At 39.0% G+C, this 24,936-nt stretch overlaps 1 protein-coding gene across 1 annotated transcript; it reads right to left on the reverse strand.

The window, feature by feature from the left end:
- Positions 1-4,258: 4,258 nt before the first annotated feature.
- LOC307057449 (protein YAE1 homolog) lies at positions 4,259-24,936 on the reverse strand (the record flags this gene model as incomplete). The annotated part of the gene is made up of 2 exons (XM_079710662.1): positions 4,259-4,902; positions 24,921-24,936. 2 exons carry the CDS (start codon positions 24,934-24,936, stop codon positions 4,259-4,261), a joined length of 660 nt encoding a protein of 219 aa, XP_079566788.1.

A 24,936-nucleotide genomic window follows, 5' to 3' on the forward strand; every position in this document is an offset into this window, starting at 1 on the left:
TGTTGCTGCTGTAACAAATTACCACAAACTCAGTGGCTTAAAATACAAATGTATTACCTTACAGTCCCAGAGCTCCAAAGCCTAAATGGGTCTCACTGAAGGAGGTCAAGGTGACAGCAGAGCCATGATCTTCCGAGGCTCTGGGAGAAGATGGGTGCCTTTTAGAAAAGTTGCCTTGCCTTGTGGTCCATCTCAGTACAGAATCACAGTCACCCAGGAAAAAATGACAATATGAATTATCAATTCATATTGAAAAATAAATAAATAAATCTTCCCTGCAACCTCTTAGCAAAGTTCAAGGTGGGAAATGGATCACAGAAGCCAGAAAAAAACATCCTAAACATCTTCATCTCCTGACTCTCCAGTGCCCTCCACACCAGAGTGTGGCCAGACTTCTCACGTCTCCCCCCGTCTCTCAAAACTACCCCCAAATTTCCAAAGAACTCAGTCTGGGCTTTCGTCTCTCATGAACCACCTATTTTCTTTCATTGTCTAATCCTTCCCTGTTCTCCAGATATACATTGATTTTGTCTTTTTGAACTGCTTTCATTCTCTGCTCTCAGAACTAGCAGGCAAACTCAAAAACTATGGGGTGGAGGGGAGGATGTCATTTTTACCCATAACTCGCTTTTATCTGTGTAACATATGCGACACCTTATCTAAGATACTGTGCACACCCATATATATGTACCATGATGATCCCACTTCTGTAATTTTACCTAGAAATAGGTGGCATGCAAGGGGCTAAGTGTAAGAAAAGAAAACAAAGCATCTTCTATGTTTTTGTTAATGTTTGATTTTAAATGCACACAGAAACATGTTTCCACACATATTCAACAAAATACCTCATGCTCTTTTGAAGACAAAAAACATAGCTATGACTGTGTTAGTCATTTAAGAAGCTATTTTCTCCACTGTGAAAACAGAGCCTGGGGAAATGGCTGTAAAGATACTTTACAGCCAATTATGAAACTTTGCCCTTTCCTCGTCTGGTGCACTTTACTCTCTTGTGCTGTGTGCAAAGGGTCGGCACCCTTATTTTGCATAATTGTCATTCAAGCAGGTGAGCATTCTTTGTGCTATCTATGCAGCCAGCTTTCTTCCGTAGACCAGAACTTGTGTGCAGAACACCACAAAAGTGCTCCAGCCCCAACTAGTAACCGTAGCTGATGTTCCTTCAAAGGCAAACCATATCCCATTTAAAGTAAAATGTTAAATGAAAATATACCTGAGACCTGCTGCCTTTCATGTATTCACACAGATTTTAGTAACTGACTTCTGCTATCAAATGGTTCCTGGGTGTAGGTTTTGGAAAAGAAAGGGAACATATGAGTCACTGAATACAGGTGAAAGCATGAGCTCTCCTCCTCTTTCATCCCATCAACATAAAGCACAGAATGGGGATGGGGTGAGGACACCAAGACCAACCATGATCTTCTTCACCAATTCCTCAGGCCAACCCTCCAAAATACCATCCTGAATGCCAGCCAACTGCCTCTCATAAATCAACATAATTGGGATATAGTCCAGCAACCCTGCACACACCTATGCACGTGGAGGCATCCACATCCTATGCTCCAGGAAGCTGACTGTCTATATGATTTGCTAAGCAGCTCCTTTGCCCCTTTCCTGTTTGTTCATCCTTGTTTTCCTTAGACCTTAATCATAAAGATGAGATCATTAGGCTACATTTAACTTAGCTCCTGATTTCTGCTTTTCTAAATGTACATAATACCTTGCCTAACGTGTTGATTCCTTTCCTGGATAAGCAGGAATAAGAATGAAGAATGAAGTAAAGAATGACTGACTCTCTACCCCTAGATTCCCCTAGGAAAATTTGCAGGTGGGCCCTGTGGGTGCAGGCAAACCACAGAGCCAAGAGAACATCCAACTAAAGGTGGACCACATGAGCAAGACAGCATCCCAAGGAAGATCGGTAGAAGTCAGCAGTCCTGCACGCAATGGAAAAATGACCTCCTGCCTTAATGGTTAACTGAGATTGTTTCCCATTTTTTTATTTAAAAATTGTCCTGACTGAGCAAAATCTTGGGAGTTGGTCTCTGGATGTAAGTCCACCTTCTCCCCAGATTGCCAGCTTTTCTGGATAAAGCATCTTTCTTCTCTACCAAAGCTTGCCCCTCGATTTCTTGGTTGTTGAGTGGCCAGCAGCCCAACCTGAGTTCAGTTACACTAAGTATCTTCACCTGTAAATTTAAGTTCTGGAAATGGGAACAGTGCTCACTGAATCCCAAACACATCAAGAAATGTTGTTGTGATTAGAGTCTTAGCCAAATAATGGCCAAAAAAAAGAAAGTTGTCTACTGAATGGAGAACACATATTGACAATGTGGTTGTGAACATATATAAGTAATAAGCTATTTTTTTCAAAACTAATAAAGCTTTGTGTTTCTATGGTTTTATTTTTAATATCTTTATTGGAGTATAATTGCTTTACAATGTTGTGTTAGTTTCTGCTGTATAACAAAGTGAATCAGCTATATATATACATATATACCCAGATCCCCTCCCTCTTGCATCTCCCTCCCACCCTCCCTATCCCACCCTCCCTATCCCACCCCTCTAGGTGGTTACAAAGCAACGAGCTGATCTCCCTGTGCTATGCGGCTGCTTCCCACTAGCTATCTGTTTTACATTTGGTAGTATATATATGTCCACGCCACTCTCTCACTTCATCCCAGCTTACCGTTTCCCATCCCCGTGTCCTCAAGTCCATTCTCTACATCTCTGTTTTTATTCTTGTCCTGCCCCTAGGTTCATCAGAACCATTTTCTTTTTTTAGATTCCATACATATGTATTAGCATACGGTATTTGTTTTTCTCTTTCTGACTTACTTCATTCTGTATGACAGTCTCTAGGTCCATCCACCTCACTACAAATAACTCAATTTCATTTCTTTTTATGGCTGAGTAATATTCCATTGTATATATGTGCCACATCTTCTTTATCCATTCATCTGTCGATGGACACTTAGGATGCTTCCATGTCCTCGCTATTTTAAATAGTGCTGCAATGAACATTGTGGTACATGACCCTTTTTTTTTTTTTTTTTACTTTAGCATGAAATGTATTTTCAGTATTTTTCACGGAATTGTGTCCTTACTTTTAATAAATGCAAAACTGAAACAAACTTTAACAAATATGGTATGATACCACTTATATGTGGAATCTAAAAAAATGATACAAATGAACTTATCTACAAAACAGAAATAGACTCACAGACATAGAAAACAAATTTACAGTTACCAAAAGGGAAAGGAGGTGGGGATAAATTAGAAGTTTGGGATTAACATAGACACATTACTATATATAAAATAAACAAAAAGTTCCTACTATATAGCACAGGGAACTATATTCAATATTTTGTAATAACCTATAATGGAAAAAAATCTGAAAAAAAATGTATAACTGAATCAATTTGCTGTATACCTGAAACATTATAAATCAATTATACCTCAATAAAAAAAACTAAAACAAGCTTTAGTATTTTGTTTTAATTATCAATGTAAACATTTTTTCAGCTTTATACTTATTAGCCTCTTAATTTCAATATATATATGTCTACATATCTATATACATCTATGTGTGTCTATTTACAACTTTAGCCATTAGGTAATTCTTTGTAACTTTCGTCTGATTAGTTGATGTGGTCCTAATCACAAGACAATGTGATAAGAGCAGAAGGTAGGGCTAAGTCCTTACAAAATAACATTTGATGCTCGAACCACACGGGTTTGAATTCTGAGGGTCTACTTATACTTGGATTTTTTTCAGTAGTAAATACTACAGTACAGTACGATCTGAGGTTGGTTGAATCTGAGACTCGCAACTGCAGGTATGTAGGGTCAGCTATAAGTAATATGCGGATTTTTGACTGCATGGTGGGTGGGTACCCCTAAAACCTGTGTTGTTCAAGGGTTAACTGCAGTCTGATTCTTGTTCATTTCTGCTAATAATGAGTCCAAAAATGCTTGATTTTGATCAGAAATTTGAAAATGATGACAACTGGAATTTCTGAGCATATCTGAAACCACATAAAAATTACCAGTGACAAAGAAAATAGGCTTATATTAAATAGTGTTAATTTTGAAGACATTTCAAACTTCCATGAAGGATAATCTTACAAGTGAAGTGTTCAATGTAGAAACCAGTACAAATTTTGGTTAGCTTGTTCAGAAACAAAATGTTCTAAGAATGTTCTGAATATTACTTTCATTATTAAAGTGAAGATAATTTTTATCATTGTTTGAGGTGCTGTAATATGTCTATTGATACTCCCAGCTGTTTTACCAAACTGGCTGTCTGTTCTAAAATCCCAGTGAGGCTTGGGTTTTCAGAATGTGCACACTCCTCTGTTCTACAACATTCTAAAGACGAACAATCTACCCCACTAAGATTCTTGCTACAGTTTTTGTTAAACTCAGCATTATTTTCATAGAATCTTTCATCTTTAGCTTCATCAATCTTTTCCTCAGCTGGAGCTATATGACAAAGGTCCATATCCTGAATGGAGTCCAATAAATCTACAACATGGGGCTGTGGAGTGATTGATTTCAGATGTATGAGCACATAGTCTTCACACTGGCCCACTGCATCCAGAAGATAATTTATTTTACTGACCAAAGCCGAACTATTATCATGAAGGTGACACCAGGAGAGCAAAGCACTCAGTGTTCCTCTGAGTTGTCCATAGTTTATAATGACTTCTGAACCTTCCTTATAACCTTGATTGAAACCTTGTTGAAGAGTAACTGCTTTGCCAGCATCTATTCCATCTCTATAGCCTTCTTTGACTCGTCTCTGCATGTGGTTCTGCCATTCCCGCTGCACCAGGACCGACTCGACAGCTACCTCATCAAACACATACCCCTCCTCTCCAGGACCTTAGACCAAAGGCACATGACACTTTTTAAATTATGGTTTTCTCAGGGTATATGACCAGTAGCGGGATTGCTGTGTCATATGGTAGTACTATTTTTAGTTTTTTAAGGAACCTCCATACTGTTCTCCATAGTGGCTGGATCAATTTACTTTCCCACCAACAGTGCTAGAGGGTTCCCTTTTCTCCACACCCTCTCCAGCATTTATTGTTTGTAGATTTTTTGATGATGGTCATTCTGTCTGGTGTGAAGTGATACCTCATTGTACTTTTTTTTTTTTTTTTTGCTGTACACAGGCCTCCCACTGCTGCGGCCCCTCCCATTGTGGAGCACAGGCTCCAGACGTGCAGGGTCAGTGGCCATGGCTCATGGGCCCAGCCGCTCTGTGGCATGTGGAATCCTCCCGGACCAGGGCATGAACCCATGTCCCCTGCATCAGCAGGCGGACCCCCAACCACTGTGCCACCAGGGAAGCCCTCTCATTGTACTTTTGATTTGCATTTCTCTAATGATTAGTGATGTTGGACATCCTTTCATGTGTTTGTTGGCAATCTGTATATCTTCTTTGGAGAAATGTCTATTTAGGTTTTCTGCCCATTTTTGGATTGGGTTGTTTGTTTTTGTGATATTGAGCTGCTTGTAAATTCTGGAAAATAATCCTTTGTCAGTTGCTTCCTTTGCAAATATTTTCTCCTATTCTGAGAGTTGTCTTTTCATCTTGTTTATGGTTTCCTTTGCTGTGCAAAAGCTTTTAAGTTTCATTAGGTCTCATTTGTTTATTTTTGTTTTTATTTCCATTTCTCTAGGAGGTGAGTCAAAAAGGATCTTGCTGTGATTGATGTCACAGAGTGTTCTGCCTATGTTTTCCTCTAAGAGTTTTATGGTGTCTGGCCTTACATTTAGATCTTTAATCCATTTTCAGTTTATTTTTGTGCATGGTGTCAGGGAGTGTTCTAATCTCATTCTTTTACATGTAGCTGTCCAGTTTTCCCAGCACCACTTATTGAAGAGGCTGTCTTTTCTCCATTCTATATTCTTGCCTCCTTTATCAAAGATAAGGTGACCATATGTGCATGGGTTTATCTCCTGGCTTTCTATCCTGTTCCATTGATCTGTATTTCTGTTTTTGTGCCAGTACCATACTGTCTTGATTACTGTAGCTTTGTAGTATAGTCTGAAGTCAGGGAGCCTGATTCCTCCAGCTCCATTTTCCTTTCTCAAGATTGCTTTGGCTATTTGGGGTCTTTTGTGTTTCCATACAAATTGTGAAATTTTTTGTTCTAGTTCTGTGGAAAATGCCAGAGGTAGTTTGATAAGGATTGCATTGAATCTGTAGATTACTTTTGGTAGTATAGTCATTTTCACAATGTTGATTCTTCCAGGCCAAGAACATGGTATATCTCTCCATCTGTTTGTATCATCTTTAACTTCTTTCATCAGTGTCTTATAGTTCTCTGCATACAGGTCTTTTGTCTCCTTAGGTAGGTTTATTCCTAAGTATTTTATTATTTTCATTGCAATGGTAAATGGGAATGTTTCCTTAATTTCTCTTTCAGATTTTTTATCATTAGTGTATAGGAATGCAAGAGATTTGTGTGCATTAATTTTGTAACCTTCTACTTTACCAAATTCATTGATGATCTCTAGCAGTTTTCTGGTAGTAGCTTTAGGATTCTCTATGTATAGTATCATGTCATCTGCAAACAGTGACAGTTTTACTTCTTCTTTTCTGATTTGGATTCCTTTTATTTCTTTTTTGTCTCTGATTGCTGTGGCTAAAATTTCCAAAACTATGTTGAATAATAGTCGTGAGAGTGGGCACTCTCGTCTTCTTCCTGATCTTAGTGGAAATGGTTTCAGTTTTTCACCATTGAGAACAATGTTGGCTGTGGATTTGACATATATGGCCTTTATTATGTTGAGGTAGGTTCCCTCTATGCCTACTTTCTGGAGAGTTTTCTATCATAAATGGGTGATGAATTTTGTCAGAAGCTTTTTCTGCATCTATTGAGATTATCATATGGTTTTATCCTTCAATTTGTTAATATGGTGTATCACATTGATTGGTTTGTGTATATTGAAGAATCCTTGCATTTCTCGGTTAAACCCCACTTGATCATGGTGTATGACCCTTTTCATGTGCTGTTGGATTCTGTTTGCTAGTACTTTGTTGAGGATTTTTGCATCTATGTTCATCAGAGATATTGGCCTGTAGTTGTCTTTTTTTGTGACATCTTTGTCTGGTTTTGGCATCAGGGTGATGGTGGCCTTGTAGAATGAGTTTGGGAGTGTTCCTCCCTCTGCTATATTTTGGAAGAGTTTGAGAAGAATAGATGATGGCTCCTCTCTAAATGTTTGAGAGAAATGGCTATGAAGCCATCTGGTACTGAGCTTTTGTTTGTTGGAAGATTTTTAATCCCAGTTTCAATTCCAGTGCTTGTGATTGGTCTGTTTATATTTTCTATTTCTTCCTGGTTCAGTCTCAGAACGTTGTGCTTTTCTTAGAATTTGTCCATTTCTTCCAGGTTGTCCATTTTATTGGCATAGAGTTGCTTGTAGTAATCTCTCATGATCCTTTGTATTTCTGCAGCGTCAGTTGTTACTTCTCCTTTTTCATTTCTAATTCTATTGATTTGAGTCTTCTCCCTTTTTTTCTTGATGAGTCTGGCTAATGGTTTATTAATTTTGTTTATCTTCTCAAGGAACCAGCTTTCAGTTTATTGATTTTTGCTATTGTTTCCTTCATTTCTTTTTCATTTATTTCTGATCTGATCTTTATGATTTCTTTCCCTCTGCTAACTTTGGGTTTTTTTTTTTGTTCTTCTTTCTCTAATTGTTTTAGGTGTAAGGCTAGGTTGTTTATTTGAGATTTTTCTTGTTTCTTGAGGTAAGATTGTATTGCTATAAACTTCCATCTTAGAACTGCTTTTGCTGCATCCCATAGGTTTTGGGTCGTTGTGTTTTCATTGTCATTTGTTTCTAGGTATCTTTTGATTGCCTCTTTAATTTCTTCAGTGATATCTTGGTTATTAAGTAGTGTATTGTTTAGCTTCCATGTGTTTGTATTTCTTACAGATTTCTTCCTGTAATTGATACCTAGTCTCATAACATTGTTGTTGGAAAAGGTACTTGATACGATTTCAATTTTCTTAAATTTACCAAGGCTTGATTTGTGATCCAATATACGGTCTATCCTAGAGAATGTTCCATGAGCACTTGAGAAGAAAGTGTATTCTGCCACTTTTGGGTGGAATGTTCTATAAATATCAATTAGATCTATCTGGTCCATTGTGTCATTTAAAGCTTGTGTTCTCTTATTTATTTTCATTTTGGATGATCTATCCATTGGTAAAATTGGGGTGTTAAAGTCCCCTACTATGATTGTGTCACTGTTGATTTCTCCTTTTATGGTGGTTAGTATTTGCCATATGTATTGAGGTGCTCCTATGTTGGACACATAAATATTTACAATTGTTATATCTTCTTCTTGGATTGATCCCTTGATCATTATGTAGTGTCCTGCTTTGTCTCTTGTAATAGTCTTTATTTTAAAGTCTATTTTGTCTGATATGAGAATTGCTACTCCAGCTTTCTTTTGATTTCCATTTGCATGGAACATCTCTTTCCATCCCCTCACTTTCAGTCTTTATGTGTCCCTAGGTCTGAAGTGGGTCTCTTGTAGACAGCATATGTATGGGTTTTGTTTTTGTATCCATTCAGCCAGTCTACGTCTTTTGGTTGGAGCATTTAATACATTTACTTTTAAGGTAATTATCTATATGTATGTTCCTATTACCGTTTTCTTAATTGTTTTGGTTTTGTTTTTATATGTCTTTTCCTTCTCTTATGTTTCTTGCCTAGAGAAGTTCCTTACCTAGAGAAGTTCCTTAGCATTTGTTGTTAAGCTGGTTTGGTGGTGCTGAATTCTCTTAACTTTTGCTTATCTGTAAAGGTTTTAATTTGTTCATTGACTCTGAATGAGATCCTTGTTGGGTAGAGTAATCTTGGTTGTAGGTTTTTCACTTTTATTACTTTAAATATGTCCTGCCACTCCCTCTGGCTTACAGAGCTTCTGCTGAATGATCAGCTGTTAACTTTATGGAGATTCCCTTGTATGTTGTTTGTTACTTTTCCCTTCTGCTTTTAATATTTTTTTCTTTTGTAGTATTTGTATTAAATACAAATATTTGTATTTAATTTTTGATAGTTTGATTAATATGTGTCTCGGCTTGTTTTTCTTTGGGTTCATCCTTTATGGTACTCTCTGTGCTTCCTGGACTTTATTATTTCCTTTCCCATGTTAGGGAATTTTTCAACTATAATCTCTTCAAATATTTTCTCAGAACCTTTCTTTTCCTCTTCGTCTTCTGGGACCCCTACAATTCAAATGTTGGTGGCTTTAATGAAGGGGAGAGGCAGCACGTCCAAAGGAGGGCCTCAGGAGTGTGGAGTTCCAGAGTTTGGGGGTAGGGCACTGAATGAGGGTGTGTGGGTAGGGTTTAGGCCCAGTGCGTTGGAAGGGGTCTCTGAGTGTAGAGCTCAGGCCCTGGGCGGGGGTGTAGGGGCGGGGCTTGTGTTCTGCACCCCAGGAAGGAGGCTTCGAGGGCAGAGGATTAGGCCCACGAACCCAACAGGCTCCCAACTGCCTAAGTGGACAGGGAAAGCACTGGCCACATTCCTTTCCATTCCTTCGTGCCCCTCCCACACTGTCTCCCCCAGGGTCTCCCCTGTCACCACTGGACCCCTAAACATGGGTGGGTTCCACTGTGTGTGGGAACTCCTCCCCTCCCCCAGCCACCCCTCAGGGATGCCAGTCCTGGAGGTTCAGCATTTACTTTTGCTCCCCCTTCCCTCCCCCCCACTCCCTCAGGACCCGAGAGGCTGGAGGGGGCCTCAGTGGGCAGAAGATCAGGCCCAAGATCTCAGCAGGTTCCTGGGGCCCCAGTGGGCAGGGGAAACCTGGCCACGCTCTGTTTTGATACTCTGTCCTCCCAATGGTCCTCTAATTTTCCCCTTCGGGCGTGGGATACCTTCCTCTCCTCCAGCCGCCGCTCAGGGACGCCAGTCCCCTTCCCGACTCCACTTCTTCTTCCCCTCCACTCCCCCCACACCCCATCTCCTACCCAGTCGCTGGGGGTTCCTCCCATCCCCTTAGGTGTCCGTGGTCCCCCACCGGTGCCTGGTAGGTGCCCTAGTTGTGAGGAGATGTGAATTGCACATCCTCTTAGTACTCCATCTTGACCGACCTTTGTTTTTATTATTACCAAAAAAAGCCATCAGGAAAGTTATTTTTGTCTAGTGTGAAATTTTTAAAAATATACTTTTCTAATGTTGTGTTTTTTTGTTATTAGTCGTGTGCCACTTTATTCCACAAGATTTTTTTTTTCAAGTACAGAAATAAGAATGAAGGAATAACTAGGAAAGAAAAGGTAGAGTGAAGTCAAGAGTGAGTCTTATACAAAAAGAAAGGGTGCTGTTAGGTCCTACTTAATAAGGGATCTCAAAATTTAAGTTTGATATCTCCAAAAGCAGTACTTACACAAATGATATGAGAAAACATTATGGAGCTGTAATTTGGACTTTTGAGACTGGTCATAGGATGGGAAGGCAAGAGGCAGATGGTTAAACTTCCAATTGGATCTCAGAACAAGAGGCAATGGTATGTCTTGGAGGAGATTCAGCCAAACCATTTTTCTCAAAGCCTTTGTTGACAAGTATGGCCTTGAGGGATGGCAAGTGGTACAAGAGAAGAACAATATGTGGAAAAGATGTCTACATTGAAGGAGAATAATTGACATAGATCATCAAAAACACAACTTATCTGAATGTCCACAAACAAGGTATGAGTATGAAGCTCCACCTCTGGAAATGAGAGGAAAGCTGGTCATTAATCATTAATGGTGCATGTGAAGTTCATCTCTTCCAATCTCACCTAACCTGCCTCTCTTTGGCATTATTCACAATTTACTGTTTTGAAGAATTATTGGATCCTTTTCTTTACCATGCATCAAAATAAAATAGGTGGAAGTTTGGGGGAAATGAACATAGAGAAAGGTTTTTCATAAAGTACACCCTTTTCCTGCAGGAAGAAAGATCTCAGGGTGGATCAGTAGGAACCAATTAGAGAAGTTGAATTCTTGGGAAGCAACAGCAAAGAAAAGTAAACCACCAACATTTTTCTTGGCTCAAGTGCAGATGGCTTTTGTTGATTGCTTATTTTCTTGCTTATTTATGTTCCACTTTATTTCACAAAGGACTTGAGATAGCTTTCAGAAAACACACAGAAAGATAAAGAGTTGAAAAAGTAATGGCAAAGGGAAAATATAGGTGTGTAAATCAAAGCTAAGAGGATAGATTAATACAGAGAAATATACATTATTCAGTGCTACCCACCACTAGAGTCAATAAAAAGATTTTAGGCTTCCTTCCAATCAAAGTCAGGCAGAGAGAGTTATGAAACCCATTTAACATTGTATCCTTAGTGTTTAAAGTATATACTTTAAAAAAAAGTTTTTAGAAGTTTTTCTGGTAGATGACTTTTGCAAGAAGGGGCACTAGACTGTAACCCCTTCTCAATAAACCACACTAACTGATTCTTTCATGGACCACGAAGACAATCATAAAGTTGCTGTGTCTTTCTGATTTTAAAAATAATTTTTAAAATAATTTTATAGTGTGTATATGTATCCATACCAATGTATAGTAATGTTGAGGAAGGTCTTATATGCCATTTAAATTATGTAAATTGTATAATGCTATGTCTTGCTGCATTTACTCATTGTTTCTGAGGTCTATATCCATGTTGACTTGGTTGACTACAGATGGTACCTGATTTAAGATGGTTTGATTTACAATCTTCTGACCTTGGGATGGTGCGAAAGCAATACGTATTCAGTAGAAATCATATTTTGAATTTTGAATTGTACTCTTTTCCCAGGCTAGTGATCTACTATACCATACTCAGTATCCTCTCATGTGGCATCAAGCCCCAGCTCCAAGTCAGCCATACACATGACCATTCTGTTTTCCATGTTCAGTACAGCATTCAATCAATTACATGAGATAGTCAACACTTTATTATAAAATAGGCTTTGTGTTAGCCCAACTGTAGGCTAATGTAAGAGTTATGAGAATGTTTTAGGTAGGCTAGGCTAAGCTATGATGTTCAGTAGGTTAGGTGTATTAAATGTATTTCAATGTATGATATTTTCAACTTATAATAGGTTTATCAGGATGTAGTTTAATACAGGATCTGTATTTAACTGTTATATAGTAGTCCATCATGTGAAAATATTACCATTTATTTGTTTAGGAATTTTTCATTCAAATTGTGCCATTATACATACTGCTGAAATAAATATCTTTGTATAAATTTTCTTGTGTAAATTTAAAAGTTATTTTGAAACATGAACTTAAAAATTTAATTGCTGATTTGGACTGTATGCACAAGAGAAAAGATATTTCCAAGTTGCTTTCCAAAATGTGGTTATATCAATTTATACTCCCAACAGTGTATGATATCTACTGTTTACTTGAATCTTTACTAACTAGAATCTCTCCTCTCTCCCCCACCCACACATACTCACTCTAATCTGAGAGGTATAATATGGCATGTCATTACAGTTTTAACTTGAATTTCCTTAAGATTGGAAATTATTTTATTTGAATTTCCTTTTCTGTAAATGGTCCATATGTGTAGTTTATTTGATTTTTTTCTGTTGGGTTCTAGGCATTTTTAAAATTATCTTTGGTTGGGTTTTATATATACCTTAAAAAATCTGTTGAAATTTTGTTTTGGAATTACATTAAAATTATATATTTATCTGAGAGAAAACAGACATCCTGACAAAACCATCCTCTTTTCATCCATGAACCTTGCATATTGCTTTGTTAGTTCAGGTTTTCTTTTATGCCCTTTAAATATTTTCTTATTTTCCCAGTGATGGTCTTCCACATTTTCTCTAAATTTATTCTTAGATACTTATAGCTTTTGTGAGAATAGTAAAAGGTGTCTTTTTCCCTATTACATTTTTGTTGGTTGTTGCTGATGTATAAAACAGTATTAATTTTTATGTCAATTTCCAGCAATATTTTCATCTTATTCAGGGGTTAGAGGTTCACCCCGGTTTACTAGAGACACATTTATATCATCCATAAACAATGATGATTTGTTTTTTCCATTTTGATACTTATCCCTCTCATATATTTTTCCTTGTCTTAGTAGCATTGACTAAGACCATGATTACTGTGGAAGAGAAATGGTGACAACACCCACACACAAAAAAAAAAACAATGAAATTTACATCATACTTCTAAACAGCAACACTGGTTGCAAAAATACAAAGAGGTACTGTTTTAAAATTTTGAAAGAAAAACTTTTTGAATCCAGAATTTTATGTCTAGTTAAATTTTCATTCAAAAGTAACAGTGGAATTTTCTCAGGCACACAAGATCTTAGAAGTTTTGTCACACACACACACACACACACACAAAACCCAATAGTGAAAATATTCTTGGAGGAAGTATTCAACAAGAAGAGGAAAAGCTTGAGGAGAATTAAGACACATCCAAAATAACGCTGTAAGAAATGAAGAAATTAGAGGTGAAAATTAAAATAAAATAGTGGTGAAGAGGGGTCACTGAGGTCTGGCTGCCTGGTCCAAACACTGGACAACAGCTATGAGATGTGTGACTCCAGGAAAGTTACAGAATAGCTTCATGCCTCAGTTTTCTCCTCTGAACAAAAAAAGTTACTGTGAGTTTATCAAGCCAACGCCCTCAAAGTCATTCTGAACTTTTTTATATTTCTCACACCTGAGTCCGTCTTCTAGAAAACCCTGTCTCTAGTCTCAAACTCTATCCAAAAGCTATCCACTTCTACTTTTTATCTCTCCTACTTCATCTCTCACCTGAATTATTATAGAGCCTCCCAACTGGTCTCTCTGCTTCTCCACTTGGTCCCCAACTACCTACTCATAGTACACTTGCAACAAAGTGTCCTGGGTGATCATTTTAAAAGATAAATCAGGGCTTCCCTGGTGGCGCAGTGGTTGAGAGTCCACCTGCTAATGCAGGGGACACGGGTTCGTGCCCCGGTCCGGAAAAATCCCACATGCCGCTCAGGCTGAGCCTGTGCGTCCAGAGCCTGTGCTCCGCAATGGGAGAGGCCACAACAGTGAGAGGCCCGCGTACCGCAAAAAAAAAAAAAAAAAAAAAAAAAGATAAATCATAACACTTCAATCCTCTGCTCAAATTCCTACAAAGTAGAGATTTAAGTGTTTACAATGACCAAGAAAGAGAGAGAGAGAGAGAGAGAGAGAGAGAAAGAAAGGAAGAAAGGAAGGAGGAAAAGGAGTGAAAGAAGGAAGGGAGAGAAGGAAAGGAAAGAGAGAGGGAAAAAATCAACTGCAGGCAGTAGTAGACAGGTTTTTTTTGTTTGTTTTTTGGGGTTTTTTTTGTTTGCTTTGTTTTTTTGCTGTATGCAGGCCTCTCACTGCTGTGGCCTCTCCCGTTGCGGAGCACAAGCTCCGGACGCGCAGGCTCAGTGGCCATGGCTCACGGGCCCAGCTGCTCCGCGACATGTGGGATCCTCCCAGACTGGGGCACAAACCCATGTCCCCTGCATTGGCAGGAGGACTCTCAACCACTGCGCCACCAGGGAAGCCCTAGACAGTTTTAATAATTACTATCTCATAGATAATTTTTTTCCTGTATAACCTAATTCATTCATCTTCCCCCAGATTATTCTGAAACAAATCTGAGACATTATATGTCACATCCTTTTAGTAGAAGTCACTCTAAAATTATTTTATTAAGTAGCTCTAAAAGATAAGAATTCTTTTTTAACTAAATTATCACACCAAAAATGTAGGTGTATATATATATATATATATATATATATATATATATATATATATATATATATACACCTATATAACTATATAACTATATATACATATATGTATTATATATATATATATATATATATATCTGTGTGTGTGTATATATATATATATATATATGTATATATATAGTTGGTTAGTTTGAATCAGGATCCAAACAAGATCACATATTACAAATGGTCAATATGTTGCCCAAATCTTTTTAAAATTATAGCCACTCCCGGAATTCCGGGTAAGATGGCGGAAGAGTAAGACGCGGAGATCACCTTCCTCCCCATGGATACACCAGAAATACAGCTACACGTGGAACAACTCCTACAGAACACATACTGAACGCTGGCAGAAGACCCCAGACCTCCCAAAAGGCAAGAAACTCCCCACATACCTGGGTAGGGCAAAGCAGAGTGATTCCCGCACAGAGGAGCGGTGCCGAGCGGCACTCACCAGCCCGAGAGGCTTGTCTGCTCGCCCGCCGGGGCGGGCGGCGCTGGAAGCTGAGGCTCGGGCTTCGGTCAGAGCGCAGGGAGAGGACTGGGGCTGGCGGCGAGAACTCAGCCTGAAGGGGGCTAATGTGCCACAGCTAGCCGGGAGGGAGTCCGGGAAAACTCTGGAGCTGCCGAAGAGGCAAGAGACTTTTTCTTCCCTCTTGGTTTCCTGGTGCGCGAGGAGAGGGGATTAAGAGCGCTGCTTAAAGGGGCTCCACAGACGGGCGCCAGTCGCGGCTGAAAGCGCGGAGCCCAGAGACGGGCGTGGGACGCTGGGGCTGCTGCTGCCGCCGCCAAGAAGCCTGTGTGCGAGCGCAAGTCACTGTCCACACCGCCCTTCCGGGAGCCGGTGCAGCCCGCCACTGCCGGGGTCCCGGGATCCAGGGGCGGCTTCCCTGGGAGAACGCACGGCGCGCCTCGGGCTAGTGCAACGTCACGCCGACCTCTGCCACTACAGGCTCGCCGCGCACTCCGTGCCCCTCCCTCCCGCCCGGCCTGAGTGAGCCAGAGTCCCCGAAGAGGCTGCTCCTTTAACCCTGTCCTGTCTGAGCGAAGAACAGGCGCCCTCCGGCGACCTACACGCAGAGGCGGGGCCAAATCCAAAGCTGAGACCCAGGTGCTGTGAGAACAAAGAAGAGAAAGGGAAACCTCTCCCAGCAGCCTCAGAAGCAGCGGATTAAAGCTCCACAATCAACTTGATGTACTCTGCATCTGTGGAATACATGAATAGACAACAAATCATCCCAAATTGAGAAGCCAGGAGTCAGTGCTGTGCCTCTGAGGTGGGAGAGCCAACTTCAGGACACTGGTCCACAAGAGACCTCCCAGCTCCACATAATATCGAACGGCGAAAATCTTCCAGAGATCTCCATCTCAACACCAGCACCCAGCTTCACTCAACGACCAGCAAGCTACAGTGCTGGTCACCCTATACCAAACAACTAGCAAGACAGGAACACAATGCCACCCATTAGCAGAGAAGTGGCCTAAAATCATAAAAAGTCCACAGACACCCCAAAACACACCACCAGACGTGGACCTGCCCACCAGAAAGACAAGATCCAGCCTCATCCACCAGGACACAGGCACTAGTCCCCACCACCAGGAAGCCTACACAACCCACTAAACCAACCTTAGCCACTGGGGACAGACACCAAAAACAACGGGAACTACGAACCTGCAGCCTGCAAAAAGGAGACCCCAAACACAGTAACATAAGCAAAATGAGAAGACAGAAAAACACACAGCAGGAGAAGGAGCAAGATAAAAACCCACCAGACCTAACAAATGAAGAGGTAATAGGCAGTCTACCTGAAAAAGAATTCAGAATAATGATGGTAAAGATGATCCAAGATTCTATTTCCCAGATCCAAAATCTTGGAAATAGAATAGACAAAATGCAAGAAACAGTTAACAAGGACCTAGAAGAACTAAAGATGAATCAAGCATCGATTAAAAACACAATAAATGAAATAAAAAATACTCTAGATGGGATCAATAGCAGAATAACTGAGGCAGAAGAACGGATAAGTGAGGTGGAAGATAAAATAGTGGAAATAACTGATGCAGAGCAAAATAAAGAAAAAAGAATGAAAAGAACAGAGGACAGTCTCAGAGACCTCTGGGACAACATTAAACACACCAACATTCGAATTATAGGGGTTCCAGAAGAAGAAGAGAAAAAGAAAGGGACTGAGAAAATATTTGAAGAGATTATAGTTGAAAACTTCCCTAATATGGGAAAGGAAATAGTTAATCAAGTCCAGGAGGCACAGAGAGTCCCATACAGAATAAATCCAAGGAGAAATACGCCAAGACACATATTAATCAAACTGTCAAAAATTAAACACAAAGAAATCATATTAAAAGCAGCAAGGCAAAAACAACAAATAACACACAAGGGAATCCCCATCAGGATAACAGCTGATCTCTCAGCAGAAACTCTACAAGCCAGAAGGGAGTGGCAGGAAATAATTAAAGTGATGAAGGAGAGAAACCTGCAACCAAGATTACTCTACCCAGCAAGGATCTCATTCAGATTTGATGGAGAAATTAAAACGTTTACAGACAAGCAAAAGCTGAGAGAGTTCAGCACCACCAAACCAGCTTTACAACAAATGCTAAAGGAACTTCTCTAGGCAAGACACACAACAGAAGGAAAAGACCTACAATAACGAACCCAAAGAAATTAAGGAAATGGGAATAGGAACATAAATATCAATAATTACCTTAAATGTAAATGGACTAAATGCTCCCACCAAAAGACACAGAGTGGCTGAATGGATACAAAAACAACACCCATATATATGCTGTCTACAAGAGACCCACTTCAGACCTAGAGACACATACAGACTGAAAGTAAGGGGATGGAAAAAGATATTCCATGCAAATGGAAACCAAAAGAAAGCTGGAGTAGCAATTCTCATATCAGACAAAATAGACTTTAAAATAAAGACTACTAGAAGAGACAAAGAAGGACACTACATAATGATCAAGGGATCGATCCAAGAAGAAGATATAACAATTGTAAATATTTATGCACCAAACGTAGGAGCACCTCAATACATAAGGCAAATACTAACAGCCATAAAAGGAGAAATCGACAGTAACACAATCATAGTAGGGGACTTTAACACCCCACTTTCACCAACGGACAGATCATCCAAAATGAAAATAAATAAGGAAACACAAGCTTTAAATGATACATTAAACAAGATGGACTTAATCGATATTTATAGGACATTCCATCCAAAAACAACAGAATACACATTTTTCTCAAGTGCTCATGGAACATTCTCCAGGATAGATCATATCTTGGGTCACAAATCAAGCCTTGGTAAATTTAAGAAAATTGAAATTGTATCAAGTATCTTTTCTGACCACAATGCTATGAGACTAGATATCAATTACAGGAAAAGAGCTGTAAAAAATACAAACACATGGAGGCTAAACAATACATTACTTAATAACGAAGTGATCACTGAAGAAATCAAAGAGGAAATTAAAAAATACCTAGAAACAAATGACAATGGAGACACGACGACCCAAAACCTATGGGATGCAGCAAAAGCAGTTCTAAGAGGGAAGTTTATAGCAATACAATCCCACCTTAAGAAACAGGAAACATCTCGAATAAACAACCTAACCTTGCACCTAAAGCAATTAGAGAAAGAAGAACAAAAACATCCCAAAGTTAGCAGAAGGAAAGAAATCATAAAAATCAGCTCAGAAATAAATGAAAAAGAAATGAAGGAAACGATAGCAAAGATCAATAAAACTAAAAGCTGGTTCTTTGAGAAGATAAACAAAATTGATAAACCATTAGCCAGACTCATCAAGAAAAAAAGGGAGAAGACTCAAATCAATAGAATTAGAAATGAAAAAGGAGAAGTAACAACTGACACTGCAGAAATACAAAAGATCATGAGAGATTATTACAAGCAACTCTATGCCAATAGAATGGACAACCTGGAAGAAATGGACAAATTCTTAGAAATGCACAACCTGCCAAGACTGAATCAGGGAGAAATAAAAAATATGAACAGACCAATCACAAGCACTGAAATTGAAACTGTGATAAAAAATCTTCCAACAAACAAAAGCCCAGGACCAGATGGCTTCACAGGCGAATTCTATCAAGCATTTAGAGAAGAGCTAACACCTATCCTTCTCAAACTCTTCCAAAATATAGCAGAGGGAGGAACACTCCCAAACTCATTCTACGAGGCCACCATCACCCTGATACCAAAACCAGACAAGGATGTCACAAAGAAAGAAAACTAGAGGCCAATATCACTGATGAACATAGATGCAAAAATCCTCAACAAAATACTAGCAAACAGAATCCAACAGCACATGAAAAGGATCATACACCATGATCAAGTGGGGTTTATTCCAGGAATGCAAGGATTCTTCAATATACACAAATCAATCAATGTGATACACCATATTAACAAGTTGAAGGAGAAAAACCATATGATCATCTCAATAGATGCAGAGAAAGCTTTCGACAAAATTCAACACCCATTTATGATAAAAACCCTGCAGAAAGTAGGCATAGAGGGAACTTTCCTCAACATAATAAAGGCCATATATGACAAACCCACAGCCAGCATCGTCCTCAATGGTGGAAAACTGAAACCATTTCCACTGAGATCAGGAACAAGACAAGGTTGCCCACTCTCACCACTCTTATTCAACATAGTTTTGGAAGTTTTAGCCACAGCAATCAGAGAAGAAAAGGAAATAAAAGGAATCCAAATCGGAAAAGAAGAAGTAAAGCTGTCACTGTTTGCAGATGACATGATACTATACATAGAGAATCCTAAAGATGCTACCAGAAAACTACTAGAGCTAATCAATGAATTTGGTAAAGTTGCAGGATACAAAATTAATGCACAGAAATCTCTGGCATTCCTATATACTCATGATGAAAAATCTGAAAGTGAAATCAAGGAAACACTCCCATTTACCATTGCAACAAAAAGAATAAAATATCTAGGAATAAACCTACCTAAGGAGACAAAAGACCTGTATGCAGAAAATTATAAGACACTGATGAAAGAAATTAAAGATGATACAAATAGATGGAGAGATGTACCATGTTCTTGGATTGGAAGAATCAACATTGTGAAAATGACTCTACTACCCAAAGCAATCTACAGATTCAATGCAATCCCTATCAAACTACCACTGGCATTTTTCACAGAACTAGAACAAAAATTTTCACAATTTGTATGGAAACACAAAAGACCCCTAATAGCCAAAGCCATCTTGAGAACGAAAAATGGAGCTGGAGGAATCAGGCTCCCTGACTTCAGACTATACTACAAAGCTACAGTAATCAAGACAGTATGGTACTGGCACAAAAACAGAAAGATAGATCAATGGAACAGGATAGAAAGCCCAGAGATAAACCCACGGACATATGGTCACCTTATCTTTGATAAAGGAGGCAGGAATGTACAGTGGAGAAAGGGCAGTCTCTTCAATAAGTGGTGCTGGGAAAACTGGACAGGGACATGTAAAAGTATGAGATTAGATCACTCCCTAACACCATACACAAAAATAAGCTCAAAATGGATTAAAGACCTAAATGTAAGGCCAGACACTATCAAACTCTTAGAGGAAAACATAGGCAGAACACTCTATGACATAAATCACAGCAAGATCCTTTTTGACCCACCTCCTAGAGAAATGGAAATAAAGACAAAAATAAACACATGGGACCTAATGAAACTTAAAAGCTTTTGCACAGCAAAGGAAACCATAAACAAGACCAAAAGAAAACCCTCAGAATGGGAGAAAATATTTGCAAATGAAGCAACTGACAAAGGATTAATCTCCAAAATTTATAAGCAGCTCATGCAGCTCAATAACAAAAAAACAAACAACCCAATCCAAAAATGGGCAGAAGACCTAAATAGACATTTCTCCACAGAAGATATACAGACTGCCAACAAACACATGAAAGGATGCTCAACATCTTTACTCATTAGAGAAATGCAAATCAAAACTACAATGAGATATCATCTCACACCAGTCAGAATGGCCATCATCAAAAAATCTAGAAACAATAAATGCTGGAGAGGGTGTGGAGAAAAGGGAACCCTCTTGCACTGCTGGTGGGAATGTGAATTGGTACAGCCATTATGGAGAACAGTATGGAGGTTCCTTAAAAAACTACAAATAGATCTACCATATGACCCAGCAATCCCACTACTGGGCATATACCCTGAGAAAACCATAACTCAAAAAGAGACATGTACCAAAATGTTCATAGCAGCCCTATTTACAATAGCCCGGAGATGGAAACAACCTAAGTGTCCATCATCGGATGAATGGGTAAAGAAGAGGTGGCACATATATACAATGGAATATTACTCAGCCATAAAAAGAAATGAAATTGAGCTATTTGTAATGAGGTGGATGGACCTAGAGTCTGTCATACAGAGTGAAGTAAGTCAGAAAGAGAAAGACAAATACTGTATGCTGACACATATATATGGAATTTTAGAAAAAAAAATGTCATGAAGAACATAGGGGTAAGACAGAAATAAAGACACAGACCTACTTGAGAACGGACTTGAGGATATGGGGAGGGGGAAGGGTAAGCTGTGACAAAGCGAAAGAGAGGCATGGACATATATACACTACCAAACCTAAGGTAGATAGATAGAGGGAAGCAGCCGCAGAGCACAGGGAGATCAGCTGGGTGCTTTGTGACTGCCTGGAGGGGTGGGATGGGGAGGGTGGGAGGGAGGGAGAGGCATGAGGGAAGGGGATTGGGAACAGATGTATATGTATGACTGATTCACTTTGTTATAAAGCAGAAACTAATAAAAAAAAAATTATAGCCACTCCCCATCCTTTTTTGTTTTCCTTGTAACTATTTGTTGAAGATACTGGTTGCTTGTACTGTGGAGTTCCCCATCATCTGGATTTTTATTATTGTGTCTTCATGGTATTATTTAGCTTGTTCTCTTGTGCTCTGTATCTCCTATAAATTGGTAATTAGATTTTCAGCATGATCATATTTAAGTTCAATATTTTCTGTAAGAATATTATAGGAGGTTTGTGGCACATACTGTTGGTTATCTCATGTTTGTGATTTTTATCAGCCATTGATACCCCTTAATATTGATATTAGCCATTGACAATTATTGCCCAAATCCATGATTTCATTGCAAGGTGAAAAATGGTGATATTCTAATTTTGTCGTTTCTTTTTCTATTAGTAGTAGGAATATTTGTCTATTAAAAAAGAAAACCCTTGTCAACTATTTGATAACCCTGAGATACAGTTCATAAATGAAAGTCAGGATAAATGCTTATTTACTAGTAGTTTTCAAAATAATCAGTTGGTTCCCTAGCATCTTCCAAAGTACGATCAATAGGTTGTTTTGGTTTTGTTTAATTGTCATTGCAAACTCATGGGTTTAAACATAATTAATATCTCAATTCATTGCCATAACATTCTTATTAATACTCAAACTGTCTTACATTCGGCCAGTGGGAACCTCTCTAAGTGGTTCCTAAGTCCTCTTAACAGCTTTTTAGAAGAAAATGGTATTTAGAGACCACAGTCTATGCCCTAGGAGCATTCATTGCTAGTAGGCTGATCACTGTTTCTAGATCTCGGTGGACAGAGTAGGACAATTTAAATCTCCCATTAGTTCATCTTCTCATTCAAAATCAACACTACAGAGGTTTTACCAACTGTACTTACATAAGTCCTCATTTGTTTTATCCCATAGCATATACACAACCTAAGAATACCAAACCACCACCAAACAATACCAAACCACCACCAAAAATTGTTCACCAAACACCAGTTTTGTTTGGTTTTGTAGTCCTTTTGTGCTTAGAGTATGTTTCACTAGAAACGTACAAGTCAAATAAACTACTATGCTTTAAAGTCACTTGCAATAGTTTCTGTGTGGTTATGCTGCCTACTCAATTCACATTTAAGCTCATTTGTTTCATTTTATTTTCAATTTCAAGTGTTAATTGTGCTGAATAATTATGTAAAATATTCACATGGTTCCAAAGTCAAATGCACAAGACAAGATATGTTCAGAAAAGTGCAGCTTCTGTTCCCTCTTTCTCCAAACTGGGAATCAATGTTTTTATCTTTTTAATATACTTTGCACTTTTTGAAAATTATAAGCAAATACATACATTTTCAAACTCCTCTTTCTTAGATAAACCTACCAAATTCTTTAAAATACTTAATTCCTTCCTTAAAAATTTGTGTTAGAAAATAGAAAAAAAAAGTGAAAGCTGCCTTCATCATTTTGTGAGAAGAATGTAATATTGATTCCAAACTAAGGGTCATGCCAGAGGAGAAATGTGTAGGGACATTCCACTTATAAAATTCACTACTTCACTAGATTGAAGGAGAAAATTTAAAAGACTATCTCAATGTTTTTATGCAGAAAAAAATTTTCATAAAATTTGAAAGCTGTTTATGGTTTATGAAAAGAATATCTCTTATCCACCTAAAAATGTCTAGTTAACTTACAACAAACATTATGTTTAACAAAGAGACTTTAGCTGTATTCTAGTTACTGTCAGAAACAATACCAGGATGCCTAGAAATATTAATAGAACCAACTGATAAATCATTAGATCTAATAAGAGAGCTTAGAAAGGTGACCAGATGTAGGATCAAATAGAAGAAATCAATAGCAGTTCTTTATATACCACTCTTAAATGCAGGATATTCAACCCCTATAATTTCCTAGGATTGCTGTAACAAAGTGCCACAGACTGGGTGAGTGAAAACAACAGAAATTTATTCTTTCGCAGTTCTGGGGGCCAGAAGTCTGAAATCAAGGTGACTGCAGGACCATGCTCCCTCCGAACCCTGTAGGAGAGGATCCTTCCTTGCCTCTTCCTAGCTTCTGGTGGTTTTCTGGCTATCTTTGGCATTCCTTGGCTTGAAGTTGCATAACGCCAATCTCTGCCTTCATTATCACGTGGTGTTCTTCCTGTGTGTCTCTCTTCATATGGCCATCTTCTTATAAGGACACCAGTCCTATTGAATTAGGGGCTCACCCTACTCCAGTATGACCTCATCTCAGCTAATTACATCTACAATGACCCTATTTCTAAATAAGGTCACATTCTGAGGTCCTGGGGGGTTGGGACTTCAACATATGAATTTTTGAGGGGGGAAGACACCGTTCAACCCATTACAATGCTCACCTGCAGCAGAATATAGCAAGTGCCCTAAGAGTGGGCCAGGCAAAAGGCTATGGGTAAGAGACAAGAGTGATGCCTTGTACCCCAGCACATTATGAAAGGCGGAGAGAGCACTTCAAATTGACTTTGTAGGGACTTCCCTGGTAGCACAATGGTTAAGAATCCACCTGCCAATACAGGGGACATGGGTTCAAGCCCTGGTCTGGGAAGATCCCACATGCCACGGAGCAGCTAAGCCCATGCGTCACAACTATTGAGCCTGTGATCTAGAGCCTGCGAGCCACAACTACTGAGCCCATGTGCTGTAACTACTGAAGCCCACATGCCTAGAACCCATGCTCCACAACGAGAGAAGCCACTGCAATGAGAAGCCCGTACACCACAACAAAGAGTAGTCCCCGCTTGCTGCAACTAGAGAAAGCCCAGGCAGAGCAACTAAGACCCAACACAGCCAAAAATAAAATAAATAAATTTTTAAAACAAATTGACTTTGTAAATTTGGTGATGGCAGAAAGCATATTCAAGGTGGAGAAAAATCATCGAATTCTTGACATCAGAAATAGTGGAAGAAAGTGTGTGAGTTAATACAAATATAGATTGAATGAAGAGAAATTGAAAAAATTAAATTCAGAAAAAATGGCTGAGGAGGGTCTTGAGGCATTGGTACTTGAGCAATTAGGAAATCGGACTCTTCCTCGTTTTGGCAGGAAAATGCCTTTTGCAGGAAAGAGCTCTCTGCAGGAGGTCCCTTTTGTCTTGTCATGAACCTTAAACCAGGCGCCTCCATGCTCCACTCATCTCTGGCCCTAGCACACCTTTCAAATCTTTTGATCACACAATACCTTGACTAACCTGTTAGTTCTTTCCATAGGTCAGAGAAGTAGAAATGAAGAATGAGGAATTAACAGATGACCAGATATCTTCCCTACCTCCCGCTTCAGTCAT

Source organism: Hyperoodon ampullatus, assembly GCF_949752795.1.
Source record: "Hyperoodon ampullatus genome assembly, chromosome: 8".
NCBI classification, from domain to species: Eukaryota; Metazoa; Chordata; class Mammalia; order Artiodactyla; family Ziphiidae; genus Hyperoodon; species Hyperoodon ampullatus.